General features: G+C 57.0%; 8 protein-coding genes across 8 annotated transcripts; 5 read left to right on the top strand and 3 right to left on the bottom strand.

Moving 5' to 3' along the window:
• Positions 1-27: 27 nt before the first annotated feature.
• On the bottom strand, positions 28-2,311 carry MYCTH_76367 (uncharacterized protein). Its single transcript, XM_003658887.1, has 4 exons — positions 2,066-2,311; positions 1,962-1,993; positions 1,823-1,902; positions 28-1,762 (listed from the first exon to the last, which is right to left on the bottom strand). The coding sequence occupies exons 1-4, from the start codon at positions 2,145-2,147 to the stop codon at positions 421-423; spliced, it is 1,536 nt and encodes a 511-aa protein (XP_003658935.1). The 5' UTR covers positions 2,148-2,311; the 3' UTR covers positions 28-420.
• Positions 2,312-2,551: 240 nt separating this feature from the next.
• Positions 2,552-4,655, top strand: MYCTH_2313485 (uncharacterized protein). The gene is made up of 6 exons (XM_003658886.1): positions 2,552-2,612; positions 3,304-3,487; positions 3,542-3,603; positions 3,791-3,960; positions 4,017-4,123; positions 4,188-4,655. The coding sequence occupies exons 2-6, from the start codon at positions 3,471-3,473 to the stop codon at positions 4,378-4,380; spliced, it is 549 nt and encodes a 182-aa protein (XP_003658934.1). The 5' UTR covers positions 2,552-2,612; positions 3,304-3,470; the 3' UTR covers positions 4,381-4,655.
• A 7-nt stretch (positions 4,656-4,662) lies between these two features.
• MYCTH_2295366 (uncharacterized protein) lies at positions 4,663-6,378 on the bottom strand. Its single transcript, XM_003658885.1, has 2 exons — positions 5,883-6,378; positions 4,663-5,815 (listed from the first exon to the last, which is right to left on the bottom strand). Exons 1-2 carry the CDS (start codon positions 6,143-6,145, stop codon positions 4,801-4,803), a joined length of 1,278 nt encoding a protein of 425 aa, XP_003658933.1. The 5' UTR covers positions 6,146-6,378; the 3' UTR covers positions 4,663-4,800.
• Positions 6,379-7,512: 1,134 nt separating this feature from the next.
• Positions 7,513-8,887, top strand: MYCTH_2295362 (uncharacterized protein). Its single transcript, XM_003658884.1, has 3 exons — positions 7,513-7,963; positions 8,058-8,374; positions 8,477-8,887. The coding sequence occupies exons 1-2, from the start codon at positions 7,689-7,691 to the stop codon at positions 8,251-8,253; spliced, it is 471 nt and encodes a 156-aa protein (XP_003658932.1). The 5' UTR covers positions 7,513-7,688; the 3' UTR covers positions 8,254-8,374; positions 8,477-8,887.
• Positions 8,888-10,287: 1,400 nt separating this feature from the next.
• MYCTH_2122542 (uncharacterized protein) lies at positions 10,288-12,310 on the top strand (the record flags this gene model as incomplete). The annotated part of the gene is made up of 5 exons (XM_003658883.1): positions 10,288-10,367; positions 10,445-10,725; positions 10,828-11,095; positions 11,211-11,716; positions 11,937-12,310. The coding sequence occupies 5 exons, from the start codon at positions 10,288-10,290 to the stop codon at positions 12,308-12,310; spliced, it is 1,509 nt and encodes a 502-aa protein (XP_003658931.1).
• Positions 12,311-13,198: 888 nt separating this feature from the next.
• MYCTH_2295358 (uncharacterized protein) lies at positions 13,199-15,480 on the top strand. The gene is made up of 3 exons (XM_003658882.1): positions 13,199-14,607; positions 14,699-15,096; positions 15,175-15,480. Exons 1-3 carry the CDS (start codon positions 13,327-13,329, stop codon positions 15,311-15,313), a joined length of 1,818 nt encoding a protein of 605 aa, XP_003658930.1. The 5' UTR covers positions 13,199-13,326; the 3' UTR covers positions 15,314-15,480.
• A 2,925-nt stretch (positions 15,481-18,405) lies between these two features.
• Positions 18,406-19,607, bottom strand: MYCTH_2295355 (uncharacterized protein). The gene is made up of 2 exons (XM_003658881.1): positions 19,445-19,607; positions 18,406-19,132 (listed from the first exon to the last, which is right to left on the bottom strand). The coding sequence occupies exons 1-2, from the start codon at positions 19,508-19,510 to the stop codon at positions 18,476-18,478; spliced, it is 723 nt and encodes a 240-aa protein (XP_003658929.1). The 5' UTR covers positions 19,511-19,607; the 3' UTR covers positions 18,406-18,475.
• A 1,776-nt stretch (positions 19,608-21,383) lies between these two features.
• On the top strand, positions 21,384-24,991 carry MYCTH_114008 (3-hydroxy-3-methylglutaryl-CoA reductase; the record flags this gene model as incomplete). The annotated part of the gene is made up of 2 exons (XM_003658880.1): positions 21,384-24,541; positions 24,619-24,991. 2 exons carry the CDS (start codon positions 21,384-21,386, stop codon positions 24,989-24,991), a joined length of 3,531 nt encoding a protein of 1,176 aa, XP_003658928.1.
• Between the last annotated feature and the right edge of the window lie 547 nt (positions 24,992-25,538).

Below are 25,538 nucleotides of genomic sequence, written 5' to 3'. Positions count from 1 at the left end.
AGTGATACCGAGCGCGACCAGCCAGCGATCAAGGGAGGCCATGTGTTTGCCACGAGACTGTTCAGAAGATTGCGAGTAAGAATGTTACAAACCGTGACTAGTTAACACGGAAAAGCGTGCTAGGGCTACACCGTGTTTTTGCTGTGTGATTGTGGCGTGGTGGATGGGTCTACACCGGCTTTGCGGCACGGCAGGTCTTTACCAAGATAGAAGACCACAGCAGGCCAGGGTGGCCGGAGCGTTAGGACTCACAAAGACCGTTTGACAATAACGTCACTCTCTGGCGCCGCCGCCCCAGGGCCACAGTCCTGGCAGATCGAACCCCCAAATTTTCTCTTTCCTCCAAAGCCGATCTAAATTTCTCACAAACTAGAGAATGGGACACAAATACTCTGCAGCTGAGATAGAACATGCTCAAAACTAGCCGAGCAGGTCATCAAGTCCATTGCCAACCGGCTTGCTACCGGTGGAGCCGCTGCTCGGTGCGGACGGTGCGGGGGCGCCCCAGATACCGGCATTGCTCTTCTCCTTCGCGAGCTGGCCCAAGGCTGGACCCGGGCCGGCCTGTGTATTCTTCTTTATACCAGAGCTTGCTTGCGACCAAAGGGCACCAAACGCGTCGCCCCCGGCGGCTGACTTGGAAGCCCCAGGACCACTAGAAGGCTTGGTCCCAACGGATGATGAAGAGCTAGGTGCTGGCACCGAGGTGAAATAATTCGGGGCAGATGCCTGATATCCAGTAGGCTTGGGTGCCTGCGCGGCGGGAGAGAGCGTGCTAGGGGCGAGGGGCGTGGAGAAGGCCGAAACATTGGCGGCCGGGCTGGCGGAGGAGCTTGGTGGAGGGGAAATAGACGACATGGCAACCATACCGCTCAGGTTTGCTTGCTGGGGTGCAGACACAGGCTTTGGTGCCGCTAGTGGCATGCTGGATACAGATGTCGTGATCGGCGGCGGGAGAGCCGCAGTTTGCGATGCTGGGGGCGCGGCTGTCTGCGCAGCGGGAGTCGCCGATTGGAAGTCGTCAAACTCGTCATCGTCAGCGGCGCCGCTATCCAGGGATGCCAGTCCGGATGATTTGGCTGGCGCCGGTTCAGCCGGAGCGGCTGGCTCATCGAAACTGAATAGATCCACCTCAGGCTCTTTCTTTTTCGGCTGATCCGTCGTTCGCTTGACACCGGCCCGCTCAGTTGTGTCCCGCGTCACCCGATTCGCCGATGCAGCAGGCCGTTCTGCTTCATCAAACTCGTCGTATTCTTCAAACTTGTCCGCCCGCGACTGCGATGTGCGGTACTCGTCAGATTGCCCCCCGAAGCCGCCCCCGTCACCATAGACGCCGCCGGAATATCCGCCGTATGTCGAGCTGCTGCCACCTCCATAACCAGTGTCACTTCCAAAGCCGCCATAACGGCTTGAGCTACCAAAGCCACTGCCGCCTTGCATGCTTGTGAATTTGCCCTTGTTTGCGCGTGCCTTCTTGCGCTCAGCTCGAATGAGGTCAACGTCACTGAGAAGTTTGGCCAACTCGTTGGCACGGTGTCGGATATTGACGCCTTGGTCCTTGCCGTTCTGGTCAATGTAGTGGAACTGGCGCAGCATCTTGAGCAACGAGATATGGGATCGAGCATCGTCAACAACCCGTTCGGAGCCGTGCTTGATGAGGTATTCCAGCAATTGAAGTGCCTTATAGATTTGGCGCCATTCTTCTGCTGACTTTTCCGTAAAACGTCGGTAAATCATGGGCATGATTTCGTTCAGAGTCTGGCTGAAGCACTGGTTATCAGACGGACCGAACCACAGCAAGTCTTGAGGGAAAACTACGTACTAGTTGAAAGTGCCGTCGGCGATCTCTTGCATCTGCGTAGAGGATGCGCCCCATGGTTCATTGTTTGTGGCTTCGCGAACCTGACACGTAGAATTCAACCGTCAGTGTCGCCAATTAATAGCCTCGGCAAACCACGCACCTTTGCCTCCATTTCGGTGTAGTTCATGACGGCTATCCATCAAGTCAGCATGAAGCAACCCTACCAGACTCTGAGGTCGCCCTTTGTAGCGCATATCAACCTACCATTTTGCACCTTCCGCACCCCAGCTTTGATATCGTACAGGGTCAGGTTTGACACCTGCTTTTTTAAGCTGTTCAAATCCATCGGGGAGACTGTGATGGTAGAATCCCGCACAACTGGACGGAAATGTGTAGAGGCGCTCTATAGAGGCCAGCAATGTGCTTGCGCGGGCCTGATCTGGCGTGCGTCAGGTGCTTAATCGGCTGCGTTAACTGATGACTTGCGTTGGAGGATGGGCAGCAGCGCTGGCATGCTGGCACGGGCGGCAAATGTGACCCTGGCGATTCCGCAGATGGCCAAGACCCCGGAGTCCGAAAAGGTGGAGAATTTTCGGATTACGTAACTACGGTGAGCTGCCTCATCTCCCAGGCACGATAGGGGACGGCCCGTGCTTTGGAACCTTGAGCTCGGGACAAAAGCTGGGAGGACAAAATTTGGCCATACGTTGCTGGTCGTCAAGAATTCCGCCAGTTCATCGACCGTCATATAGTTGGCGTGTATACTATTAACTTGTACCATTATTAATTCCAAGGACATCGTCCTAAAACGGTGCGTCTCTCCTTCCGCGTTTTCCACGACGGTTGATATCTGCGCCCTGTTGTCCGGTTTGAGCTCAGCTCTTTAGCAGAGCGACCTTCAACCACAGCTGCTTTTGAGGATGTTCCTGGTCCCTCCCGGGCCAATCATTGCCTAGTGGTGATGCTCCCCAGATCGCTCGTCTCCCCTTCATCTACACCATTGCATGGATGAATGTCACCCCTCGATGAGTTTCCAGCGAGCTTCACAGCGCCGACTAGGAGACCGCAACCGGTCCCCGCTATATCATGCAAGCCCAGAGCTCCGGCACGGGTTCTACCAACCGTTCAACCTACGTGGGATACACTCTCCGAGGTCCCTGGCTGTTTGGGGCTCGCTGCTCCGTGATAGTCGAAATCGGAGAGCTGTGCGGTCCCGGGCGCTCGTCCATTCTCCTTTGGCTGTCTTAATCGCAACCGCTCTTCGTCAGCTCGGCTTGGCTTCGCCGTCCAGAGACGCAATGGCGGGGCGATCTGGCTGCACTTCCTTCGGACAGGGGTTCTGAGTCCGCCAGGAACCATCCCACTTGGCAGCACTGATCGTTTCGATTTCGGACAGCAGCCCCTCGCTGCCCGTGGAGCGCAAGAAGCCTACCCTCCTCGTCCCACATCATCAGTTCCGTCTTCCGGTTGGCTGAAGGAAACACTAACCCACTTGCTCTCAGTGCGGAAAATGCTTCGACCCCTCCTACCCCGCCATGGCTCTTCTTTCCTCCGACCTTCCTCCCTCCTTCGCAATCTCCTATCCGGTCAATTCACCTCGGCATGCTCTCCGTCTCGTCCTTCTCCCTTCAGAATATCTGTTAGAGGCTTCTCTGTATCATCTATCAACATGGCTCAATCCAAAGTGTGAGCAACGGCTCCATCCCGCCACCGAAGCTCCGCTTACCTCGTCTCATCTAGGTTCCTCGACGTTGAGTGGGTGTACGACAAGAAAGACGAGCCGACTCCGGATCCCAAACAGAGTGAGTACTTGCAAGATCTCGTCCCTACCACGTGAGTCAACTTTGGCAGAGTTTCTTTCGGAGTGATGCTGCATACATAATTGTGCTATACGAGGAGTCTCAGCAGTCTTCGGTTGAACGACGATTATTTGACAGTGGACGCGTTCTGTGGCGCAAAATGAATAGCAGCATCTAACAGGGTGAATAGCTTTCAGGGGCCGCATCAAATTGAAGCTTTTTGACGATGTCGTTCCCAAGACTGCCCTTAACTTCAAGACCCTGTGCACGGGTGAGATGGGCTTCGGTTACAAGGGCTCAACCTTCCACCGTGTCGTCAACAACTTCATGATTCAGGGTGGTGACTTCACTCGCGGCAATGTGAGGACGCTTGCCTAATCAGATGCGCCCAGCTTATGCAGCTAACTGTCTGTCAGGGCACCGGTGGCAAGTCTATCTATGGCGAGAGGTTTCCCGACGAGAACTTCCAGATCAAGCACTACAAGCCTTACTTGCTCTCCATGGCCAACGCAGGCCGCAACACGTAAGGAAACTTGCCCCTTGTCGAGCCAGCCACGATACAACAAGCTGACACTCGTATGTTGCAGTAACGGCTCCCAGTTCTTCATCACCACTGTAGTGACTCCGTGGCTTGACGACAAACATGTCGTTTTCGGCGAGGTCCTCGACGAGGAGTCGAAAAAGGTCGTCAAAGCCATCGAAGCTACCCACGACAATAAACTAGATGCGGATAAGCCCAAGATCGTGGACTGCGGCGTGCTTCCGGAGGAGGAAGCGTAAAGCGTCTCTACGCACAAGAGGAAACTTGAACATCAGCAAGAGGTGGAAGGTTTCAAGGTACCGATATCGATCGTTATCCTCGAACCGCCCGAGCACATTTGCCGGACATTTTGGATACTTCCCAGGTCATGGAGAATTTGGATAGAAATTGGATATCAAAGGAGCCAACCTGAAGCGTGCTGGCATGAATTCGTTTTCTAATACAGTTACAAACCAAGGTGCTTGCCCTTTGCGGGACGTCAGAAACAGGGTATATAATCTATGTATCATCAAGGATGTTGTGCATCAACAACCGTGGCTCTTCGTCAATTCGCACCGTCCTACCTTGTCTTTTCCCCAATGGGGTCTCTTCCCGGCCCTCCCCTCCTTCCCTTGCAGCAGCCTCACACCCCTCCCCTTGCAGCAGCCAAGCCCGGTTGTTCATGGGTGAACGGCCACATTCGGCGGCGCCGCCGCCTTGGGCAGATCTTCGAGCTCCAGCCACTGCAGAAAGTACACACAGTTACTCGGGCTGACCGGCCCTCCTTCCTCGCACAGATCAAAGACGGGACAGCGGCCGCAGGGGGCCTCGGTCAGGCCGTTGCTGAGCGGCTCGGCGCCCACGACGAGGGGGCGGTCGAGGCCGATGCCGGCCTCGCGCTCCTTCTGGCGCTTGTGGAAGGGCACCGTGTCCTGCTTGGCGGCGCGCGCGACGCGGTAGCCGCGGCGGCGGCCGACGCGCACCATCTCGACCAGGCCGTCGTAGGTCAGGACGTCGACGAGCTGCTGGATGTCGGCCTCGCCGAGGGTCGTGTTGTTGGTGATGCCCGTGTCGTGGATGAACTTTGCGATCTCGGCCACGGTCGGGTAGTGCTTGTACCCGGCGGGCATGGGCAGGAAGACGGTGCGGGATTTGGTCTGCGTGCCGCCGGCGCCGCCGGCGCCTCTTCCCGAGGGCGCGGAGGCGTCGTCGGTGGAGATCTCGGTCGCGGACCGTTTTGTGCCGCGGGCCGTGGTGGTGGTGGTCGTCGTCGTCGTCTCGCCCGCGGTGACGGCACCCTTCTTCGGGGTCTTGGTGGTTCCGCCGCCTGCGGCGCCCCCCGGAAGTGGTTGAGAGCCCCGGTATGCGCTCTTGGTCTTGATGTACTCGAACACGATGCCCTCCAGTTCGGTGATGAAGGCCGTGTCGAGCTCGCCTTCTGTGAACCACGGTCCGCCGGTCGCGCGTTCGGAAGGGCGGAGGTTGGCCTTGATGTACATCTTCTTGTTCGGGTGCTCGACATTTTTCATGCTCGCAATGTAGCCTTTGGACTCGAGGAACTTGATACAGTTCTTGACAACGGCCTCGTGCATGTTGAGCTTGTTCTTGATCGTCCGGTTCCATATGCCGTCGGCGCCGGCCTCGTCGATTATCGAGTACACCATGACGGTCTCGTCGTTGGGCAAGGTCGTGTACCTATGATTCAAGGCCGTCAGCGGAGGTGCCCATGTGTCGCGGGAACAGAAGAGGACAAGGAGCCTACTTCTTTGCTTCCTCCCTGCTACGCCACCTCCATGCCATCCCAGCATGATGGTTTGTTATACCGACCAAGAGCTTGTCGTCGCATAGCCGTTGTACGACCTGGAGGAGGAGCTCGAGGTTGCCATTGGGGATGATGTTCAGGTCGAGGAGGTCTTTTTGTGAGAAAGGGCGTGATTCGGAACCATGTTGCCTCATTTCCTCGTACAGAGCATCCTTGAGGATCTGGATCTTGACGGGGTCGTCCGCCCTGCCGTCGCTCGCCATGGCGCCGGATTGCGGGATTGCGGGACGGAAATGGGCTACGGAGTAGAGAACGTGTGAATGGACGAGGGAAAGGATCGTATCGGCTGCAATCTGGGATCAAGTCGATCTGGAACAAACGCAGTCTCGAAAATGTCGTCAGGGTTCGTAGTAGTTGTGGGTTTGTAGCGGTTAGGTGAAACAAGTTGGTGTGTTCAACTGGAAGAATTGTATGGCAAAAAGTTGCCCCTCCATCGTAGTCACAGCCTTGCGAGTGGAGGTCGCATTCCATTCGCTGGCGAGAAAAGTAGTGTGAGTGCAGCAGCTGACCCCTGCACTGAGCCTTGCATGAGTGGCCCCACTTTCAGTGTTGAATCCGTGCTTGATAACATCGAGAGCTTGGCATCTCCGTTGGCCAAGCCGACCCACCCCCAGCATAAACTGCCAATAACGTTGCCGAGAAAGCCCTGGATGTTGATCAAGCCGTTCACCATGGGCGACCAGCCGTACGGCGGCGCTTGGAACACGAAAGGGTTGAGGTTGAGTATGTTGACCGACACGGTCAGAACGAGCGACAAGCGACACGACGTATCCGAGGAACGCTTAAGCTCTCCAAGTGGGCAATTGATGGCACAATTGAATCGCGCTCTGCTTAATCTTGTTTTCATATCGCCAGCGAAACGATCAGCCATGACAACTAAGACCAACTAGACTTGGTCCAACAACCGGTGATAGAACGGCTGTCACTTAACTTGGGCATCTGTAGGTGGTCTATCTTAAGTTGTAGTCAGCTTTCCAAGATTATTTATGTGCGGTCAAGCAGCATGGACATCTTCTGTTCCGCCCTCAAATAACTGTCTATTTCCTGATGTCGAATATGCTAAGATGTTCGGATTCGGCATCTCCTTTGACATACCATACTATGCACAAAGTTTTCTGAAGACCTTCGTAGCCGCACGTGTGTATACTATGTAGTTAGCTCATTAAGTTAATTTAGTGTAACCTAGTCACTTGTGATCGGAGCATTCTTACCCATGGTGGAACCTACAAGGATCGCCACCACGTGGAAAATCAACCGGCCTCGCGTACCGGACTGTGTCGATCAAAGGAAGCACATTGTCTAAAATGGCTCCAAAATAGCATATAAACTTGGGCACTTTGGGTGCCGGGGAACGGTTTTCTTGTTTGCATTGAATACACGACATCGCCCAGATCTAGATGTTTTGGTTAACGTTTGACACAATCACTCCTGGACAGGGGTTATCCCGAAGCGACGGTGGAGAATTACTCCGTACTCCGTATCGTTGGACGAGCTTGGGTGGCATGGGGAGAGAGCAAGGGTGAGGATGGGGCCATTCGTATAGTTAACAGCTATATCCAAAAACAGAAAGCTTGATTTCGCCAGTATCTTGGCTATTTCGTTCTTAACCACTCCCTCCTTTGCCGTCTTTTCCACATCCAACTTGATCTCCGTTCGTTTGTCGCGACTTCGACTGCAGTCACTCTTTCGTTCATTCATTCATTCTTTTTCTTTTCCCCTGTTGTCCGCCGCGGTCCAAAGCAAAAGATGCGTGTTTTGCCCCTTTTCGCCCTCGCGGCGCCGCTCGTTTCGGCCATCCAATTTCTCGAGCCCGTCGCGAACTCCACCTTGATAAAGGGGGAGACGTACCGGGTGACCTGGAGCAGCGTCGACACCGATCCGACCAAGTTCAGCATCTATCTGGTCAACTTTGTGGACTGGCCCCCGTTCTACATCCAGGTGGCGTCCGACGTGCCGACGACTGCGGGCGAGCACGAGGTGACCGTTCCTTGTGATGTGAACACCTCGTGGGGTTTTCAATTGTGAGTACCTTAACCTTTTTCAATCACCGTCCCAACATAATGGAAGCTTCGTCGGGCGAGGGGCATGGGCTGAAACTTGTTTCACTGCTCTCAGCAACGCCATCAACGGTACCAATGTCTACGTAATCTACGCTCAGACTCCAAGGTTCTTCGTCCGTGACTCGGATGGCGACTGCATAGATGCCGGCCCCGTTCCTCCGCCGGGGGACCCGAGCCCGACCTGCAAGCCCGTGACTGTGACGGAGACCGTCACTAGCACCGTATACTCGACCGTGTATCCCGACGCATGAGAGGCCCAGGGCTGAGCGCATGCTTGCGAGGTGTATGCGACAGAGAGCGAGAGAGACCCGAGGGCACGCGGTGTCAAGGGAAAGAAGAGGAGCGGGTTGCGGGCTATGAAGAAGGGACATAGTTAAGTTGATTGCTTGTTGAGGAGAGAAGCGGGATGAAAGTCAGCTCAAGGAGAGAGTTGAGCGCTGACCGAATTCAAACCGAAACAAACGTGAAGCACAGACAATGGCAGCTTGTCTCGAGCGCCCAAAACCGCCTTCTGTCCGCCAATTCGTACATACATGATTGCCCCAGTTTGCTCCGTTTCCCCATATTTGCCTTCAGTGCAGGGGGTGGGTGAACGCGGATCGGGTTACCCTGCTATCCCCTTGCTTGCTACGCTCAGCCTTGGCTTGGTTGCAGCTCGCGTGGGCCCGGCGGATTGCAGCAATGCCAGTGTCAATCTATGGGGTTGCTGCGTCATAACCCTTTTGAGCACCACTTAAGCCTACTGTGTATAATTACATGCAGTGAGAGTCGCCGGTTCCGAGAGTGCCCACCGGTTGCCCCGGTAAGGATTGCTGTAATCAACCTTCCACCTGCCCCTGAAGGGTCTTGACTCGCCGACCACTACACCACAGCCAGTCTTGTGGCACACCAAGGACGAACAAGCGGTTGCATGGCCGTGCCGTGAAGAGTTTTCGAGACCTGAAAGGTCAAGCAGAGAAAGATAGGGGAGCCCGAACGAATGGCTTGATTGATTGATAGGTCGTCAAGGTACTATGTAGGAACAACAAATCCGAATGGATGAGGTAGGTCTAATCAGAAGAGCAATGGAAACCTGTTATGTCCCGAGAAAGAAAAGAAGTTCAAGTTTTCCCAGCCACACGGGCCTCAACTTTTACCCAGTTGTACCCTAAGGGTGCTCTTTCCCAGGTCGAACCAGCCATGAACGACAAGTGCACGGCCTTGAAGTGGCCTGCTCTTACCTACCAGGTAGCTACCGACCTGCCTTCCTGCCTGCTTTGGTGAGGTAATTACTAGTGGGCAGGCACCCAAGGGAAGCTTTGGGTCAAAGCATCTGCGGGTTGGTTCATGCTCGAGCTGACATGGTCCGTGTCAAACCTAGAGATGTTCAGGTACCTATGCGTCTCCCGTGCTCCGTACCTGATGTTGATTGTCGTCTCAGACCAAACGTTTTCGGAAGACCGGGATTCGAAAGAAAAGGGTACTGCGGCATTAGAAGCAGGAATACAATTGTTCGAATTACTGCGCGTGGTCCGGATGTACAGAACACATGCACACAAAGCGTGGCCATGTCTCGGACAGATCGGCTTTGGAAGAAGAGCTAAGGTATTGAGCGACCTATCTCCTCGATACGCACGACGGGAACTTCAAATTGTTGACCTACGTATGATGCAGCGGTGCGTGCAGCGGAACTCTCATTTGCTCTTATTGTATCTAGCACAACCTGGAATGTTATTATGCCAGACCCCGGGACCTGGAGAAAGATAATTATGACCTGGTATTGGAAGTTTCAATCAGGCAAGTGTTCGTCCCTCTCTCACAAATGGCTCTGTCCCATGATGCGGGAGGGGACGGGACTTGTGTAAGTTTGGAATGATTCGGGAGAGATTCGGCGACTCGGGGATAAATAAGGACCTCACTCTATGCACATGCGGACATCCCCGAAGCAGGGTCATATACATACAACATGACCTCGGATGCGACCAAGCGCAGCGGTACAAGATAAACGTGGCTGAGGGGGACAGTGACTAAGTGCACTGCATGGAAAGGGCGTCTCGAACGCGCCGAAGTAATGGTGACGAATACGGGTTCCTACCACAAAGATATGGAAGGAAAGGCAGCTAGAACAAGCGTGAGTCCGGGAATAGGATCTATGAGTTTCAGGTATAATTAAATGACTGGAGTATTTCTGGTCTTGAGCAAGTCTTTGTCTTTCAACTCCGCTCCAACAGCACATCGTCACTCGAATCCTCAGAGTAGCAACACAACACACCAGACGCTCTTTTATTCTCCGCAAGTCATCGGCCATGCATCGTTGGCAAGGGGCCCTGATCGTGCTGCTGAACCCCCTCCTCTGGCTCGGCGCACTAGGACTACCCAGACCCCAGTACGTGCCTGGAGTGCTCCACCGTCTGAAAGGCATCATTAATGTATTAATTACAAGCGGAGACTGACGATATCTAGAATTGGCGATTGTGGGGAGAACGAGGGCCCCGTGGGTGGCGTCAGCCCGCCTATTCCGACGGTCACGTCCAGCAGCGGCTCGCTCCGAGGAGACTCGGGCCTTCTAGGGGGCAACGCTCCGCTGCCCGACCCGGAAAAGTCCGACTCGGCCATTGTCCCCAATCCGCAGCTCGTCAACGGGCAAGAAGCGGACGCGAAGCTCGGGCTCTACCTCGACTTCGACAGCGCCGATCCTCCCCAGCCGATCCGTGGGGAGAACGGGAACACGGATCCCGGCCCACGTGCGTGAGCTCCTTTTGCGCAAACGGTCCCTGCACGGACACGGCGCCGGAAGAGTTCTGCTGACCATAATTATCGTATGAATTGCCTGGTCTGGGCTGTAGGCACCTTTGACTACGAGAAACTCAATCCCGACCTCTTCGCGCCCCCCCGGACCGACGCGGGGGACATGCCCAACCTGATGTGGCCCATGGGGCTGTCCCACAACCGCCCAGGCACGGGCAAGAACTCGGGCTGGGCGAGGCAGCAGAACGTTGACGTCCTGCCGGCAGCCAAGGCCATGGCGGGCGTCGACATGCGCCTGGCCCCGAATGCCTACCGAGAACTGCACTGGCACACGGCCAACGAGTGGGGGATGATTCTCAAGGGCTGGTATGTACCTTGATAAGGAAGGAAGGAAAGAAAAGGGGGAGGAGAAGAAAAGAGGGAAAAACAAACAAAAAAAAGAAGAAAAGAAAAGAAAAGAAAAGAGCTGACGGGACTGCAGCGTGCGCGTGGCCGCCGTCGACGACGAGGGCCGCAACTTCGTAGACGACGTCTGCGCCGGCGACGTGTGGTTCTTCCCCGCCGGCATACCGCACAGCATCCAGGCCTTCGAGAAGGGCGCCGAGTTCCTGCTCGTGTTCGACCAGGGCGACTTCACCGAGGACGGTACCTTCCTCGTGTCCGAGCTGTTCCTCCGGAACCCGGTCGAGGTGCTCAGCAAGGACCTGCGCGCCGGCGTCGACGCCTTCGAGAACCTCCCCAAGGACCAGCTCTACATCTTCAACGGCACCCCCGCGCCCGCCGACATCTCGGAGCAGAACGTCACCTCGCCGGCCGGCGCCATCACCGGCAACGCCTCCTACACGTACCACTGGTCCCAACAGGCCCCCTACACCGTCCCCGGCGGCTCCATCAAGATCCTCGACCCCCTGACTTTCCGCGTAGCCAGCATGTTCTCGGCCGCGCTGGTCCTCGTGCAGCCGGGCGCCCTGCGCGAGATTCACTGGCGTATGTCTCTTCCTTCCCTCCTTCCCTCCTTCCCTGCTTCCCTCCTTCCCTCCTTCCCTCCTTCCCTCCTTCCCTCCTTCTCTCCTTCCCTCCTTCCCTCCTTCCCTCCTTCCCTCCTTCCCTCCTTCCCTCCTTCCCTCCTTCCCTCCTTCCCTCCTTCCCTCCCTTTCTCCCTCTCTTTCTCTGCCCCAAAAGAGCTGACAATCTGCGCGATACAAAGACACGACCTCGGACGAGTGGAACTTCTTCCTCCAGGGGGCCGGGCGCATCACCGTGTACGGGGCGCCGGCGTCGTCGCGGACCTACGACTTCACGGCCGCCGGCGTGGGCTACGTGCCGGCCGCCTGCGGCCACTACGTCGAGAACACGGGCGAGGAGGACCTCGTCTTCCTCGAGGTCCTGCAGGCGCCCAAGTTCACCGACATCAGCGTCGCCCAGTGGCTCGCCCTGACCCCGCGCCAGGTCGTCAAGGACCACCTGAGCCTCCCCGACGCCGTCCTCGACGCCCTGCCCCGCGAGAAGCCCATCATCCTGACGGGCAACCAGAACTTGACCGCTCTCGCCGGCGGCGGCAGTGCTTTCTCGGTTTCGTAGAAGTGCGATCTTTGTTAATTATCCTAATCTTGTTCTTTCCACAAGAAGAGGTTTGCACAACAACACAGCAGCGCTAATTAGAAGTAATTACAATAAATCTGATCGAATAAGCCCATACATGTTTTGTTTGTCTCAGAATGGACATATCTTATATATTAAGCCAGTGATCCCAAGGCTTGTTCAAGCTATCGATTCCCAAAAAAAGGTCATACGTACGTTCGGACGACGTACCTGACCAAAGAATGTCTTCCTTGCTAGCCAATAACGTTGCAGGGGTTGGACATGCATATGGGAGAAGCCAAATGGGATAACATGATAATCCTTGGTCGTCATTGGACAAAGTTCAAGTCGTACAGAGCCTGCTGATTGAATAATTCAGTAATACCACTTCATTTGTGTCCCCTGCTCGACCTGATGGGATAACAACTTCCTGAGAAACCATATCAAAATGTCCAGCCTATGCCGCTAAAAATCCCTCTGTCTTGCCAAAGAGGTTCGCGTTGTGAAGATAAAGCTAACCGAACAGCAGGCAACCTGAGAACCGATTCTGTGTAGCCCTATGCATTGACGTGGGGTATAAGTCAGCATCATTCGGCTGCTGTCCCGCCGTCTTAAGCACGCAATCTCGCGCCTTATACACGCGACAAGGAAGCAACGCGGGCGCTGTTTCACACGCAATATTCACCCCCCAGTTTCTCATGTACTGTGTAGTACCCCTTGGCCTTGCGGCCAAACCTGACAAATCCAGCCCATTCGTCATATCACCCTCATTGCTTATCGGGATTCCTGTTCGTCAGGAACCCGAAGCGAAGATGGCTGTCATCACATATGGTTGTGTGCCTGTTGGACTATGGTGCCGCCTTCCCATGCCTTTTTTCTTCTTCTTCTTCCTACATCTTGAACAAGCTTGATATGTGGGTTTGAGAGTTTCAAAGTTCTGAACATCGAAACCAGAAAAGAACATAATAATTAATCAATAGAAAAAAGACTGACCCGTGATAAACAAAACCTCGACCATGAACTTCCCCGTCGAGGGAGACGAAGAGACACCGCTGCTCCGCAGCACCACGAGCCCGCGAGAGCTCTCCTCGGCCCCGCGCTATGACGACGACGACGACGACGACAACGCGCTCTCCCCGACCAAGACGGCGGGCCTCGTGCTCGCGCCGCCGCTGCTACCGCCGCCGCCGCCCGGAGTTGGCCAAGCGCCCGGCCGGTCCGTGGAGGACGACGTGGTGCCGGAGACGGCGGTGCTGGGGCGCAACCTGGGGTGGAGCAGCGCGTACATCCTGATCGTGTCGCGGGTGATCGGGAGCGGCATCTTCGCGACGCCGGGGGCCATCTTGGGCGCCGTCGGGAGCGTCGGCCTGAGCCTGCTGCTCTGGCTCGCCGGCGCCCTCGTCAGCTGGTGCGCCCTCGTCGTCGCGCTCGAGTACGGCTGCATGCTGCCGCGCTCCGGCGGCCAGAAGGTCTACCTCGAGTTCACCTACCGCCGCCCCCGCCTCCTCGCCTCCTTCCTCGTCGCCGTCCACGCCCTCCTCCTCGGCTTCACCGCCAGCAACTGCATCGTCTTTGGCGAGTACCTGCTCTTCGCCCTGGGAAAGAGGGAGGAGGGGCCGAGCGGCACCGCGCCGGCGGCGGCGGCGGCGGGGGAAGAGGGCGCGGCTGCCGGCCGCCCCGTGCAGGTGCGCCTTTTGGCTATTGGTCTCATGACGGCCATCACCGTCCTCCACGGCGGTTTCATGCGGGCGGGCATCGCGGTGCAGAACGTGCTGGGCTGGGTCAAGATCGGCCTGGTGCTGCTCATGACCGTCTCCGCGGGCGTCGTCGTCGTGACGCGGTACGCACCCGGCGAGCCCGGCGTGGTCGTCCCGGGCGGCGGCGGTGGCGGCCTGGACTCGTCCGAGCTCGGGCCCCGCGCCTTTCCCACGACGTGGGACGGCTTCTGGGAAGGGTCCGTATGGAACTGGAGCATCATAAGCGCGGCCCTCTTCAAGGTCTTCTACAGCTACGCCGGCCTGGCCAGCGTCAATAACGTCATGAACGAGGTCCGCGATCCCGTGCGGACGCTCCGCTCGGCGGCCCCCACGGCCCTCGTCACGGCGTGCGTGCTGTACCTGCTCACCAACGTGGCGTACTTCTCGGTCGTTCCGCTGGACGAGATCAAGCATGGCGGCGAGCTCGTCGCCGCTCTGTTTTTCGAGAGAGTATTCGGTCAAAATCTAGGGAGGCATCTTCTGCCCCTGGCCGTGGCTGTCTCGGCAGCAGGCAATGTCATGGTCGTCACTTTTGCTCTGGTATGCGTCTCCCCCTCCATCTCCATCCTTCCCTCTTCAAAACAAGGAATTCAGATTCTTATGGTTTCGTCGGCAATTACGACGTGCATAGGCGCGCCTCAATCAGGAGATTGCACGCCAGGGTATCATTCCCTTTGGCGAGGCGCTCTCATCTTCCCGTCCCTTCGGATCGCCGCTTGGTGGTCTGATCTTGCACTATATCCCATCTGTCATCGTCATAAGCATCCCCTACAAGGACATTTATTCGTTCATCCTAGAGGTCGAAGGCTACCCAGGCCAATTCTTCTCACTTGCCATCGCCGTCGGTTTGATTCGCCTGCGCTGGACTCGCCCGGACCTGAAGCGTCCGTACAAGGCCTTTCTGCCCGCTGCTTGGTTCTCCGCGGCCCTGTCCATTGCCCTCTTATGTGCGCCATTTATTCCCTACAACGGAGAGAGCTGGGGAGCGCATCTGTCCAGGGTTAGTTATGCGTTGGTGGGCATCTCGGTGTGAGTACTTCTGGCTTATGTTCCCTGATTGTCTGCAGAGAGCTGTAGCGCACTTAGGCTAACTCGGGGTACACGTAGCCTCGCATTCGGCGTCATGTATTGGACAGTGGTGACTATTCTTCTGCCGTGGTGGGGGAATTATCGGCTCGAGGAGCGTGCTGACATCCTGCCGGACGGGACGACCATCACTAAGCTGGTTCACGTTCCCATGGTATAGATACAGATCACCGTTCTTGTTGACGGTGGGCAAATTAGAACCGCGGTCTTTATTATTTGGCGTTGGGGGATGCTGCAGCACTTCAGTTTGGAACCTGCCAACTGCACGATGAAGACCTAGAGGGAGCAAACAATCCGCCAATGCTCCTCACGTCGGGAAGAGATCTGATCACTCCATCACCTCTCCTTGACGTCGGAACGCTCGAGGCGACCTTGTTGGTGTCCGGTTGAGGCTGGCATGGTCAATTTTCACGGCAATGTTCCGCGAATCTTCGAGAAACCATCGAAACAGAAAGATAGTACGTAAGAAGGGTGTTCAGGCGCGATATACACATTAAGAACGTATTATCCTGCTAGATGGCATTATGCGAGGCCCTGTTGATAATGAGTTTTGGAGTTGAGGGGCTGCATTGTCTCGCCAGGAACCCCGCCAAACGTTCGAGAATTGCCCCGCCCCTCTCTGTGGAGAGCTTGTCAAGTGGTAACCGCCAATCACGAACTTAGATCCTCATCGAAGGGCATCGAAAGTCCAGAGCTTTCCACGAGGCTGCCATGTCGGGATACTGAAATTCCTCGACGACCAAGTTGTGATTGTTTGGCTATTTTTTTTGGTCAACATTCGACAATTTGACCTTCTGAAAGACGAGCAAGATACCCAACAGGTTGATTACCCCTCTTCTTTTCTCGTCCCCTCACCTGCAGACCTCACCATGTCAACCGCGGAGGAGCTCAAGGCTCTGGGCAACAAGGCCATCGCGGCCAAGAACTTCGACGAAGCCATGTAAGTTGAGACGCCTAGCCTTGGCATGTATGTCACAAAGAACGGGATTGTAGCTGACTCTCTGACGCAGCGACAAGTTCACACAGGCCATTGCCCTCGACCCGAACAACCACATCCTCTATAGCAACCGATCAGCTGCATATGCCTCCAAGAAGGACTGGGATAAAGCCCTGAGCGATGCCGAGAAGACAACACAGCTGAAGCCTGACTGGCCCAAGGGCTGGGGCCGCAAGGGCAGCGCGTTGTACGGGAAGGGTGATCTACTTGGGGCCCATGACGCCTACGAGCAGGGCCTGAAGCTCGACCCCAACAATGCCGGCATGAAGAACGATCTGGCGTCGGTGAAGAGGGCCATGGAGCAAGAGGCGGGAGGTGCCGGTAGGTTCCCTTATTTGGACAAGGAAACGCAAACGGGGGTAGCTAACAGTGTTTGTGCAAGGCGGTTTCGACCCGACGGGAGGTATTGGCAAGATGTTCAACGACCCCAACCTGATTCAGAAGCTCGCCAGCAACCCCAAGACGAGCTCATTGCTTGCCGACGCCAGCTTCATGGCGAAGCTGCAGTCCATCCGGCAGAACCCCAACAACATGCAGGAGCTCTTCAGCGACCCCCGCATGATCCAGGTCCTCGGTGTGCTGATGGGCGTCGATATGGAGATGCGTGATACGCCGCCCGAGGCAGCGGCCAGCTCCTCGAACTCGCGTGTCGAGCCGGAAGAGGACGTCCCGATGACGGATGCCTCGGCGAAGAAGCCCGAGCCAGCAAAGAAGGAGCCGGAGCCGGAGCCGGAACCGGAGGAGCTGGACGAGGAGGCCTTGGAAAAGAAGAAGGCGAAGGAGGCGGCCGACAAGGAGAAGCTTCTCGGGACCGAGAACTACAAGAAGCGCAATTTTGACGAGGCGATCAAGCACTACCAGGCCGCCTGGGATCTGCACAAGGACATCACCTACCTCAACAATCTGGGCGCCGCCTATTTCGAGAAGGGCGACTACCAGGCCTGCATTGACACGTGCACTAAGGCGGTGGAGGAGGGCCGTAACCTGTACGCCGACTTTAAGCTGATTGCTAAGTCGTACGCCCGCATCGGTACCGCGTACGAGAAGACAGGCGACCTGGCCAAGGCCATCGACTTCTACAACCAGTCTCTCCGCGAGCACCGCACACCCGAAGTGGTTAACAAGTTGCGCACCGCGGAGCGCAACAAGATCGAAGCCGCGCGCAAGGCTTACATCGACCCCGTCAAGGCCGAGGAGGCCCGCGAGGAGGGCAACAAGAAGTTCAAGGAGTCGGACTGGCCCGGCGCCGTGGCCGCGTACACCGAGATGACCAAGCGCGCGCCGGACGACCCTCGCGGGTACAGCAACCGGGCGGCCGCCTTTATCAAGCTGCTCGAGTTCCCCAGCGCGCTCGAGGACTGCGACACGGCCATCAAGAAGGACCCCAAGTTTATCCGCGCCTACATCCGCAAGGCCCAGGCCTACTTCGGCATGCGCGAGTACAGCAAGTGCATCGACGCCTGCACCGACGCCCTCAACGTGGATACCGAGCACCACAACGGCGCCAACGCCAAGGAGATCGAGCAGCAGCAGCAGAAGGCGTTTGCCGCCATGTATGCGGCGCGGGAGAACGAGACGGAGGAGCAGACCAGGGAGCGGTTGATGCGGGATCCCGAGGTAAGTCATCCCTTGTCACACACACGCACTCGATGGTGGCGGTGGTCTCGGACAGGTTTTCTTCTAACCGTGCGAACTTACAGATCATGAATATCATGCAAGACCCCGTCATGCAGGCGATCCTGCAGCAGGCGCAGTCCGACCCCGCCGCGCTTGCGGAGCACATGAAGAACCCCAACGTGCGCACCAAGATCCAGAAGCTCATTGCCGCCGGCGTTATCCGCGTGGGCCACTGAGCAGATTTTGGTGTGGGGGATGGAGTTGGGGCTGCGGAATCTGGCGCCGGAACCGGAGGTCCTTGAGGTATCGAATCGGCAGAGCTAGAGCACATTCAGCTTGCTTGTCTGCACTGGTTTCTTTTCAATTGTATACAAGTTAATGATGATGCATGAGGAATGAAATAATCAGCATTTTTTCTTTTGTGTCTGGCACATATTATTTGTATGGCCTGAGCTAGTCGAGTTCCAGATAGCTAACGAGGGTGGTTAGCTATTCTGACGAACATGGCATTTTCGACTTGCCAGTTGCTGTGTTGACATACCGGAATTATTGCTACAGTGCTGTTCCAGGCCCGATAGTCGAGGAAACCACTTCTCTCGAGAGAGATCTCTACTAGAAGAAATCACTATTAAATTTGAAGAAGGGTGTGACCCGATTCGCTTTTTTTACAACATAATTATTCCACTTTCTGTCGAGGTAACTAACCTATCACTTCTCTTGTCCCCCCTCGAACAACCTCCTCACTTCCGGCCCTTCCCACGTCACAATCCTCACGCCCACCCCTTCCATCTCCCGCTTGCACCCCTCCCACCCGTCGGGGTCAACCGCCCTCGTCGCCTCCTCGATCACGTACGCGACGAAGCCCTCGCGCACGGCGTCCTCGGCGGTGCAGCGCACGCAGTAGTCGGCGGCCAGCCCGACCACGTAGACGTGGGTGACGGCGTGGGCGCGCAGCAGGTCGGCGAGCCCGCTGTCGGACACGCGCGGGCGGGTGAGCGGGTCGTAGAAGGCGCTGTACATCTCGACGCGCGGGTCGGTGCCCTTCTCGACCGTGTGCGTGAGCCGCGCGGCGTCCAGCTCCGGGACCAGGCGGGCCCCCGCGGTCGACTGGACGCAGTGCACCGGCCAGAGGCGCGTCGTGTACGACTCGGCCGGGTTGTGCGGGTTGGTGACGGTCGCGGTGTCGACGAAGGGCCGCTTCGGCGGGCCGTCGTCACCGCCGTGGTTGCTCGCGAACGAGACGTGGTCCGGCGGGTGCCAGTCCTTGGTGGCAATCTTGAGCGGGAGCGTCGACGACGGCAGGGCGAGGAGCTCGTTGATCAGTGGGACGATGTCCCGCCCTTCATTCACGGCGAGGGCGCCATTCTGTTGATGAGCAGTGTCAGGGTTTGTTTTTGGTCAAACTGATTTGTAGCGGTGCAGAAGACGGGGTAGCGCGGCCTCCCGAAGAAGAATGGGAACCGGTTGAATGACAATCAAGTGCTGAAACGGGCCATGCTGTCTTGCAAAGCAGATTGACTCCTGGCAATATCACCTCAGCGGCGAAACTGGGGTACCTGGACAACGCATCGGGTGCTTGAGATGCGGGATGTGCCGCTCATATACCCCCCGGGGGCCGGGGGGGGGGGGGGGGAGGAATCTCGCGATCGGAATCCGAGGCGTGTTCGAATTGCTTACCGGAGGGCAAAAGTCCTCTTGCATGTCAACAACAAGCAGCGCGGGCCTGAACGCGGGGTCGGCCATGGCTGAAGTTTGGGCTAACGGCAGCGAGTTGTGATGATTCAGATGGACCTGATCTAGAGACGGGTCGTTTCGTGCGAAGCGCAGCTAGTGAAATCTGATCGCATTTCGAGATCTGAGTTACATTTCGTGCCTAAGTGCTCTCCGACCACGAGCAACCGCTGGAAGCGAAGCTACATCCACTGCTTCGTACCAGGCTAGCAGAAGTGTAGCGTCGAGTGCGCAGGAGGTGGTAGTGTATCTCGCCCCTGTGGATGGAGGGGTGATGGCATGGCCCTGATAAGATAGCCGTGCATGGGACTGTCGCTGCGCGCGGGGCGTCTTGGCACTGCAGCACCAACAAACGGCTGTACCTGAAACGAGAGCGCTTGGCAGGGAAGGCTGATTATTAGCAAAACTGCTGCGTAGGACATGCGCGGATCCAAAACATGGGACGGAATACGGATTACCTCACACAATACATCCATTTGGTTAGCAGCCGACAAAGGCGGTGACGTATGCTTGTCAGGGTAGGATGAAGACGGGAAACTATGGAATCGTCCACAGACCGCGAGGACCTGTCATTGTTTCAATGGAGGGTTGGATTCTGCGCCCCTGCGGGAGGTTTTGCGTGGCAGAGCGTGGCTGCGCCTGGCAAGGTTACGACGACCCTCCTTCTTCGTCCGTTTCTCAAAGCGGGTCCGAGTTGGTCTTGAGCGCCGGTCTGCTGCCGGTGGGTTGCCGTGCAGTTCGGAAACTGGAATCTGAAATTCAGTCGGAAGGGAAAGCAGGGGGCCCGAGGCCGGGCGTGACCAACTCCAATCTTCCGAAGACAAAGGGGAGATCAAGAACAATATCAATCCATCGATCAAGACAATCATTACCCGCCAAAGCACTTGACCGCCTCCCCAGGGAGAAAAAAATGGCGGCACTACTTCATGTGGAGCAGATCGCTAACTGGAAAGAGGAAGGAAACATGGGTCGAGGACAAAAGGAGCCTGTTAGCGCTAGCAGCTGCCCGCCAGACGGGGAGGGCTGTTGGACACTTTCGCCAAGCCACCGAATTCCCCCCCCGCCGCCCCCCCACGCTAGCCTGGATTGGCTAGACCTGGAGCCAGACCAATAGCGGTTCGATGGTCGTTGACCGTGGATGCATGGCGCACACTCGGAAGTGCTTTCAGGCGGTCGAACCAGAAAACGGTGATGGTCGGAATTCTTTTTTAAACTTCGATCACCGCCTCAGAAGCGAGACGAGCCCCCGGGCCTCTTTCGGTTGTTTGCTTCCCGCACTCCTCCTCGGACGCCAATTCAACATTTTCAATCGTCCATCAACTGGGGGAGGATACAGCATAGCAACAGCACTCGTGCCTGACAGAGCCCGTCAGTTCGTGTGCACTCGCCCGTCACGAAGTCTGCGCCGTCGGCCCGCTACGATCGCCCGTGATAGGTAATTGCCGAAATCTTGACCAACGTCCCCGATACCACACGAACGCGACGCAGGGCGCTCAGGCCGCATATTCTGACGTATTTCGCGGTTGTTGCTTCTAGCTCGACTGTATCTAGGCGATCAACGGCTGCCGCCAGTTGCACTTCGGTATGTTCTTGTGCTCCCCCGTCTCTCCTTTTCCTCGATCGCCATTGTGCGGCCCGCAGACATTCTTTCTCTATGTGCCAGTCCGACTAGTCTCCGAGCCCCGTGGCCCCGTCTCTGGTGCCCGCCCAATGGGCCCCCGCCCATGCGGAGTGTGTCATGGATTTGGCGTGCGGATCGTTACGCGAGGTCCAGCGATGCCGGAGGCTAACCGCGCGTGTCTTGGCTCAGGTTCCATCTTCATCGTCCACGAACACGCTCCATGTCCCCTGAGCTCCGGTAGTCGCGTACTCTTCCTACAGAATCATGATCGGCTCCAACTTCCTCCCTTCGCGCTTTCGCGGGGGTCAGCCGGCGTCGCAAACCGTCGCGCCGTCTTGGCTGAACAAGAAGGTTACGCCGCTCCTGCAAGTCCTTTCTCGGATCACCTCGACGCATCCTATTCATACCATTGTCATCGTCGCCTTGTTGGCGAGCTCCTCGTACATTGGCCTGCTCGAGGAGAGCCTGTTCGACGCTGCACGGAGCGTGAGAAAGGCGGACTGGTCCTCGCTCGTCGAGGGCAGCCGCCTGCTGCGCGCCGCTGAGGATACCGCTTGGAAATGGCAGCCCTTCGAGGCCGACGCTCCCATTCCCCCAAATGCCGACCACCTGGCGCTCCTAACGCTCGTTTTCCCCGACTCGATGTCGACGGATCCTTCCAAGGCCCCTCCGCTGGTCAATGCCGTGCCAATTCCCCAGAACCTGTCGATCCGGGAACTGCCCGCCACCTCGAATTCGTTCACGACCTATTCCCAAGACAGCGCCCTGGCTTTCTCCGTTCCCTATGACCAGGCACCCGAGTTCCTCTCGGTTGCGCAGGAGATTCCAAACGGCACTCCTTCGCAAGAGACACGAGAGACGGAGCACGGCCGGGAGAAGAAGATGTGGATCATGAAGGCTGCCAGAGTGCAGACGAGAAGCAGCCTGGTGAGGTGGGCCAAGAACGCCTGGGTCGAGTTCCTTGACCTCCTGAAGAATGCCGAGACTCTCGACATCGTCATCATGGCCCTGGGCTACATCTCCATGCACCTCACCTTCGTCTCGCTTTTCCTCTCGATGCGCCGCATGGGCTCCAACTTCTGGCTCGCCACGAGCGTCCTCTTCTCCTCCACCTTTGCCTTCCTGTTTGGCCTCTTCGTTACTACGAAGCTCGGCGTCCCGGTTTCCATGGTTTTGCTTTCCGAAGGCCTGCCATTCTTGGTCGTGACTATTGGCTTCGAGAAGAACATCGTCCTCACGCGAGCCGTTTTGTCTCACGCGATCGAGCATCGCAGGCCAGAAAGCGGGTCTAAGAAGGCGGAACTTCCAGGCAGTCTCATCCAGTCCGCTATCTATGTCGCGATCAAGGAGAAGGGCTTCGGTATCGTCAAGGACTACGCCATCGAGGTTGGCATCCTCATTCTGGGCGCCGTGTCCGGCGTTCAAGGTGGCTTGCAGCAGTTCTGCTTTCTGGCCGCTTGGATCCTGTTCTTTGACTGCATCCTGCTCTTTTCCTTCTACACTGCTATTCTCTGCATCAAGCTCGAAATCAACCGCATCAAGCGCCACGTCGAGATGCGCAAGGCTCTCGAGGACGATGGCGTGAGCCGTCGGGTCGCCGAGAATGTGGCTCAGAGCAACGTCTGGCCCCGGGCCGATGGCAAGGATCAGCCAGGAAACACCATCTTTGGCCGCCAGGTCAAGAGCACTCATATTCCTAAATTCAAGGTCCTGATGGTTTCTGGATTCTTCCTGGTCAACGCCCTCAATCTCTGCTCCATCCCTTTCCGGAGCGGCGATTCCATCTCTCACATTTCGTCGTGGGCCCGAGGCCTGGGCGGAGTTGTCACACCCCCTCCCGTTGACCCATTCAAGGTCGCCTCAAACGGGCTGGACATCATCCTGGAAGCGGCCAAGTCGGAAGGCCGCGAAACCATCGTCTCGGTACTCACCCCGATTCGTTACGAACTCGAGTTCCCGTCCGTTCACTACGATCTGCCCCACAACGTTGGTCAGAGCGAAGATGATGGCTTTACCGAGCTTGGGGACTACGGTGTCGGCGGCCGGATGGTCGGCAGCATCCTCAAGAGTCTCGAAGACCCCATCTTGTCCAAGTGGATTGTGGTTGCCTTGGCCATGAGCGTGGCGCTGAACGGATATCTCTTCAACGCCGCGAGATGGGGCATCAAGGATCCCAATGTGCCTGACCACCCCATCAACCCCAAGGAACTCGCCGAGGCCCAAAAGTTCAACGATACCGAGTCGGCCACGCTGCCGGTTGGAGGGTACAGGTCCCCGCCATCTCCCCCGTCTGTTCCACCAACGCCTGCCTTGACCGACGACGAAGGCGAAGCGTCCCAGGCTGCTTCCCGATCCGAGATTAAGCCTTCCGGGCAGCCTCCTGTCATGCGCAGCAAGGAAGAGATGGAAAAGATGCTGATGGAAAAGCGGGCTCACGAACTGAACGACGAGGAGATCATTTCTCTCTCGCTGCGCGGCAAGATCCCCGGTTATGCACTCGAGAAGACGCTCAAGGATTTCACCCGCGCCGTCAGGGTTCGCCGGAGTATCATCTCTCGCACCAAGGCGACGGCCGACTTGACGGGCATGCTGGCGGACTCTAAGCTTCCGTATCTGAACTACAACTGGGCGCAGGTCCACGGCGCCTGCTGCGAGAACGTTATCGGGTACATGCCCCTCCCGGTTGGCGTCGCCGGGCCGTTGGTTGTGGATGGGCAGAGCTACTTCATCCCGATGGCTACCACCGAGGGTGTCCTGGTCGCGAGCACCAGCAGAGGATGCAAGGCCATCAACTCGGGCGGCGGCGCTGTTACCGTTCTGACCTCGGACGGCATGACACGCGGTCCGTGCGTTACCTTTGAGACTCTGGAACGGGCCGGCGCGGCCAAGATCTGGCTCGACTCGGAGAAGGGTCAGTCGATCATGAAGAAGGCCTTCAACTCGACCAGCCGCTTTGCTCGCCTCGAGACCATGAAGACGGCTCTTGCCGGCACAAACCTCTACATCCGGTTCAAGACGACGACCGGGGACGCCATGGGCATGAATATGATCTCGAAGGGCGTCGAGCACGCGCTCAGCGTCATGAAGAGTGAGGGCTTCGAAGACATGAACATCGTGTCGGTCAGCGGCAACTATTGCACGGACAAGAAGGCTGCCGCCATCAACTGGGTCGACGGGCGTGGCAAGAGTGTAGTTGCCGAGGCCATCATTCCCCCCGAGGTTGTCAAGACGGTCCTCAAGACGGATGTCGACACCATGGTGGAGCTCAACGTCAATAAGAATTTTATCGGGTCTGCCATGGCAGCCTCGGTCGGCGGATTCAACGCACACGCAGCCAACATTGTGGCAGCCGTATTCCTCGCAACGGGCCAGGACCCGGCGCAGGTGGTGGAGAGCGCCAACTGCATCACAATCATGAAGAAGTGAGTTTGCCACACGCCCCCTTCTTCCTCTTGATGCTCTTGAGCAGCAGACCGGTTTTGCTAACTTGTGTCTCAAGCCTCCGCGGTTCCCTGCAAATCTCTGTCTCGATGCCCTCACTCGAGGTCGGCACCCTGGGTGGCGGCACGATTCTCGAGCCGCAAGCGGCCATGCTCGACATGCTCGGTGTCCGTGGTCCCCACCCAACGAGCCCCGGAGAGAATGCCCGTCGGCTGGCCCGGATTATCGCGGCGGCCGTCCTGGCCGGTGAGCTCTCGCTCTGCTCTGCTCTTGCTGCTGGTCACCTTGTCCAGGCGCACATGCAGCACAATCGCTCCGCCCCGCCGACGAGAAGCACCACGCCGGCCCCTGCGGCTACGGCCAGCGGCGTGGAACGGACTGCGTCGACGACCGCGCTGAGCGCGGCTGCTATCTCGCGCGCGCGTCGCTGAGGTATCACCTTGTTCTGCATGCTCGTTTGCACAGAGTACATACTATGCGCGACCTAATGTAGATATCGGATTGCATGACCACGGCGTTGGTTAACGCGGCAGTAGCGCGGCCAGCCAGCGCAGGTGTGATAGAGAAAGCCTCGCAAGACTCGCGGTGCTCTGGTAACGTTGAGGGCAACGCCAGTTGGATCCTGGACTGTTTGAAGACATCTAATAGAAACAATACGAGCGAGCTATTTTGCTCTCGTAACCTAGTGGCTTCTGTGGACCTGCCCTTCTGAAGAGGGAGCGTGTTTGTCATCTCTCTCTCTCTCTCTCTCTCTCTCTCTTTTTTTTTTTTTTTTTTTTTTTTTTTTTTTTTTTTTTTTTTTTTTTCCTCTTCTTTTTTTTGGGGCAGACTTGCCAGACCGACGATCTCTTACGGTCCGTGCGCGTTTTGGCCGGGCTTCTGGCCGAATTAGTCACTGCCGGTCTGCAACCGGGATCTTTTTGAAAATTCCGCAACTGCCAGTGCCGGCCCTAAGTCGGATATACGAGCGAACTTTGG

This window comes from Thermothelomyces thermophilus, chromosome 1 (assembly GCF_000226095.1).
Source record: "Thermothelomyces thermophilus ATCC 42464 chromosome 1, complete sequence".
Classification (NCBI taxonomy): domain Eukaryota; kingdom Fungi; phylum Ascomycota; class Sordariomycetes; order Sordariales; family Chaetomiaceae; genus Thermothelomyces; species Thermothelomyces thermophilus.
This window is presented reverse-complemented; position numbering and strand designations above follow the sequence as displayed.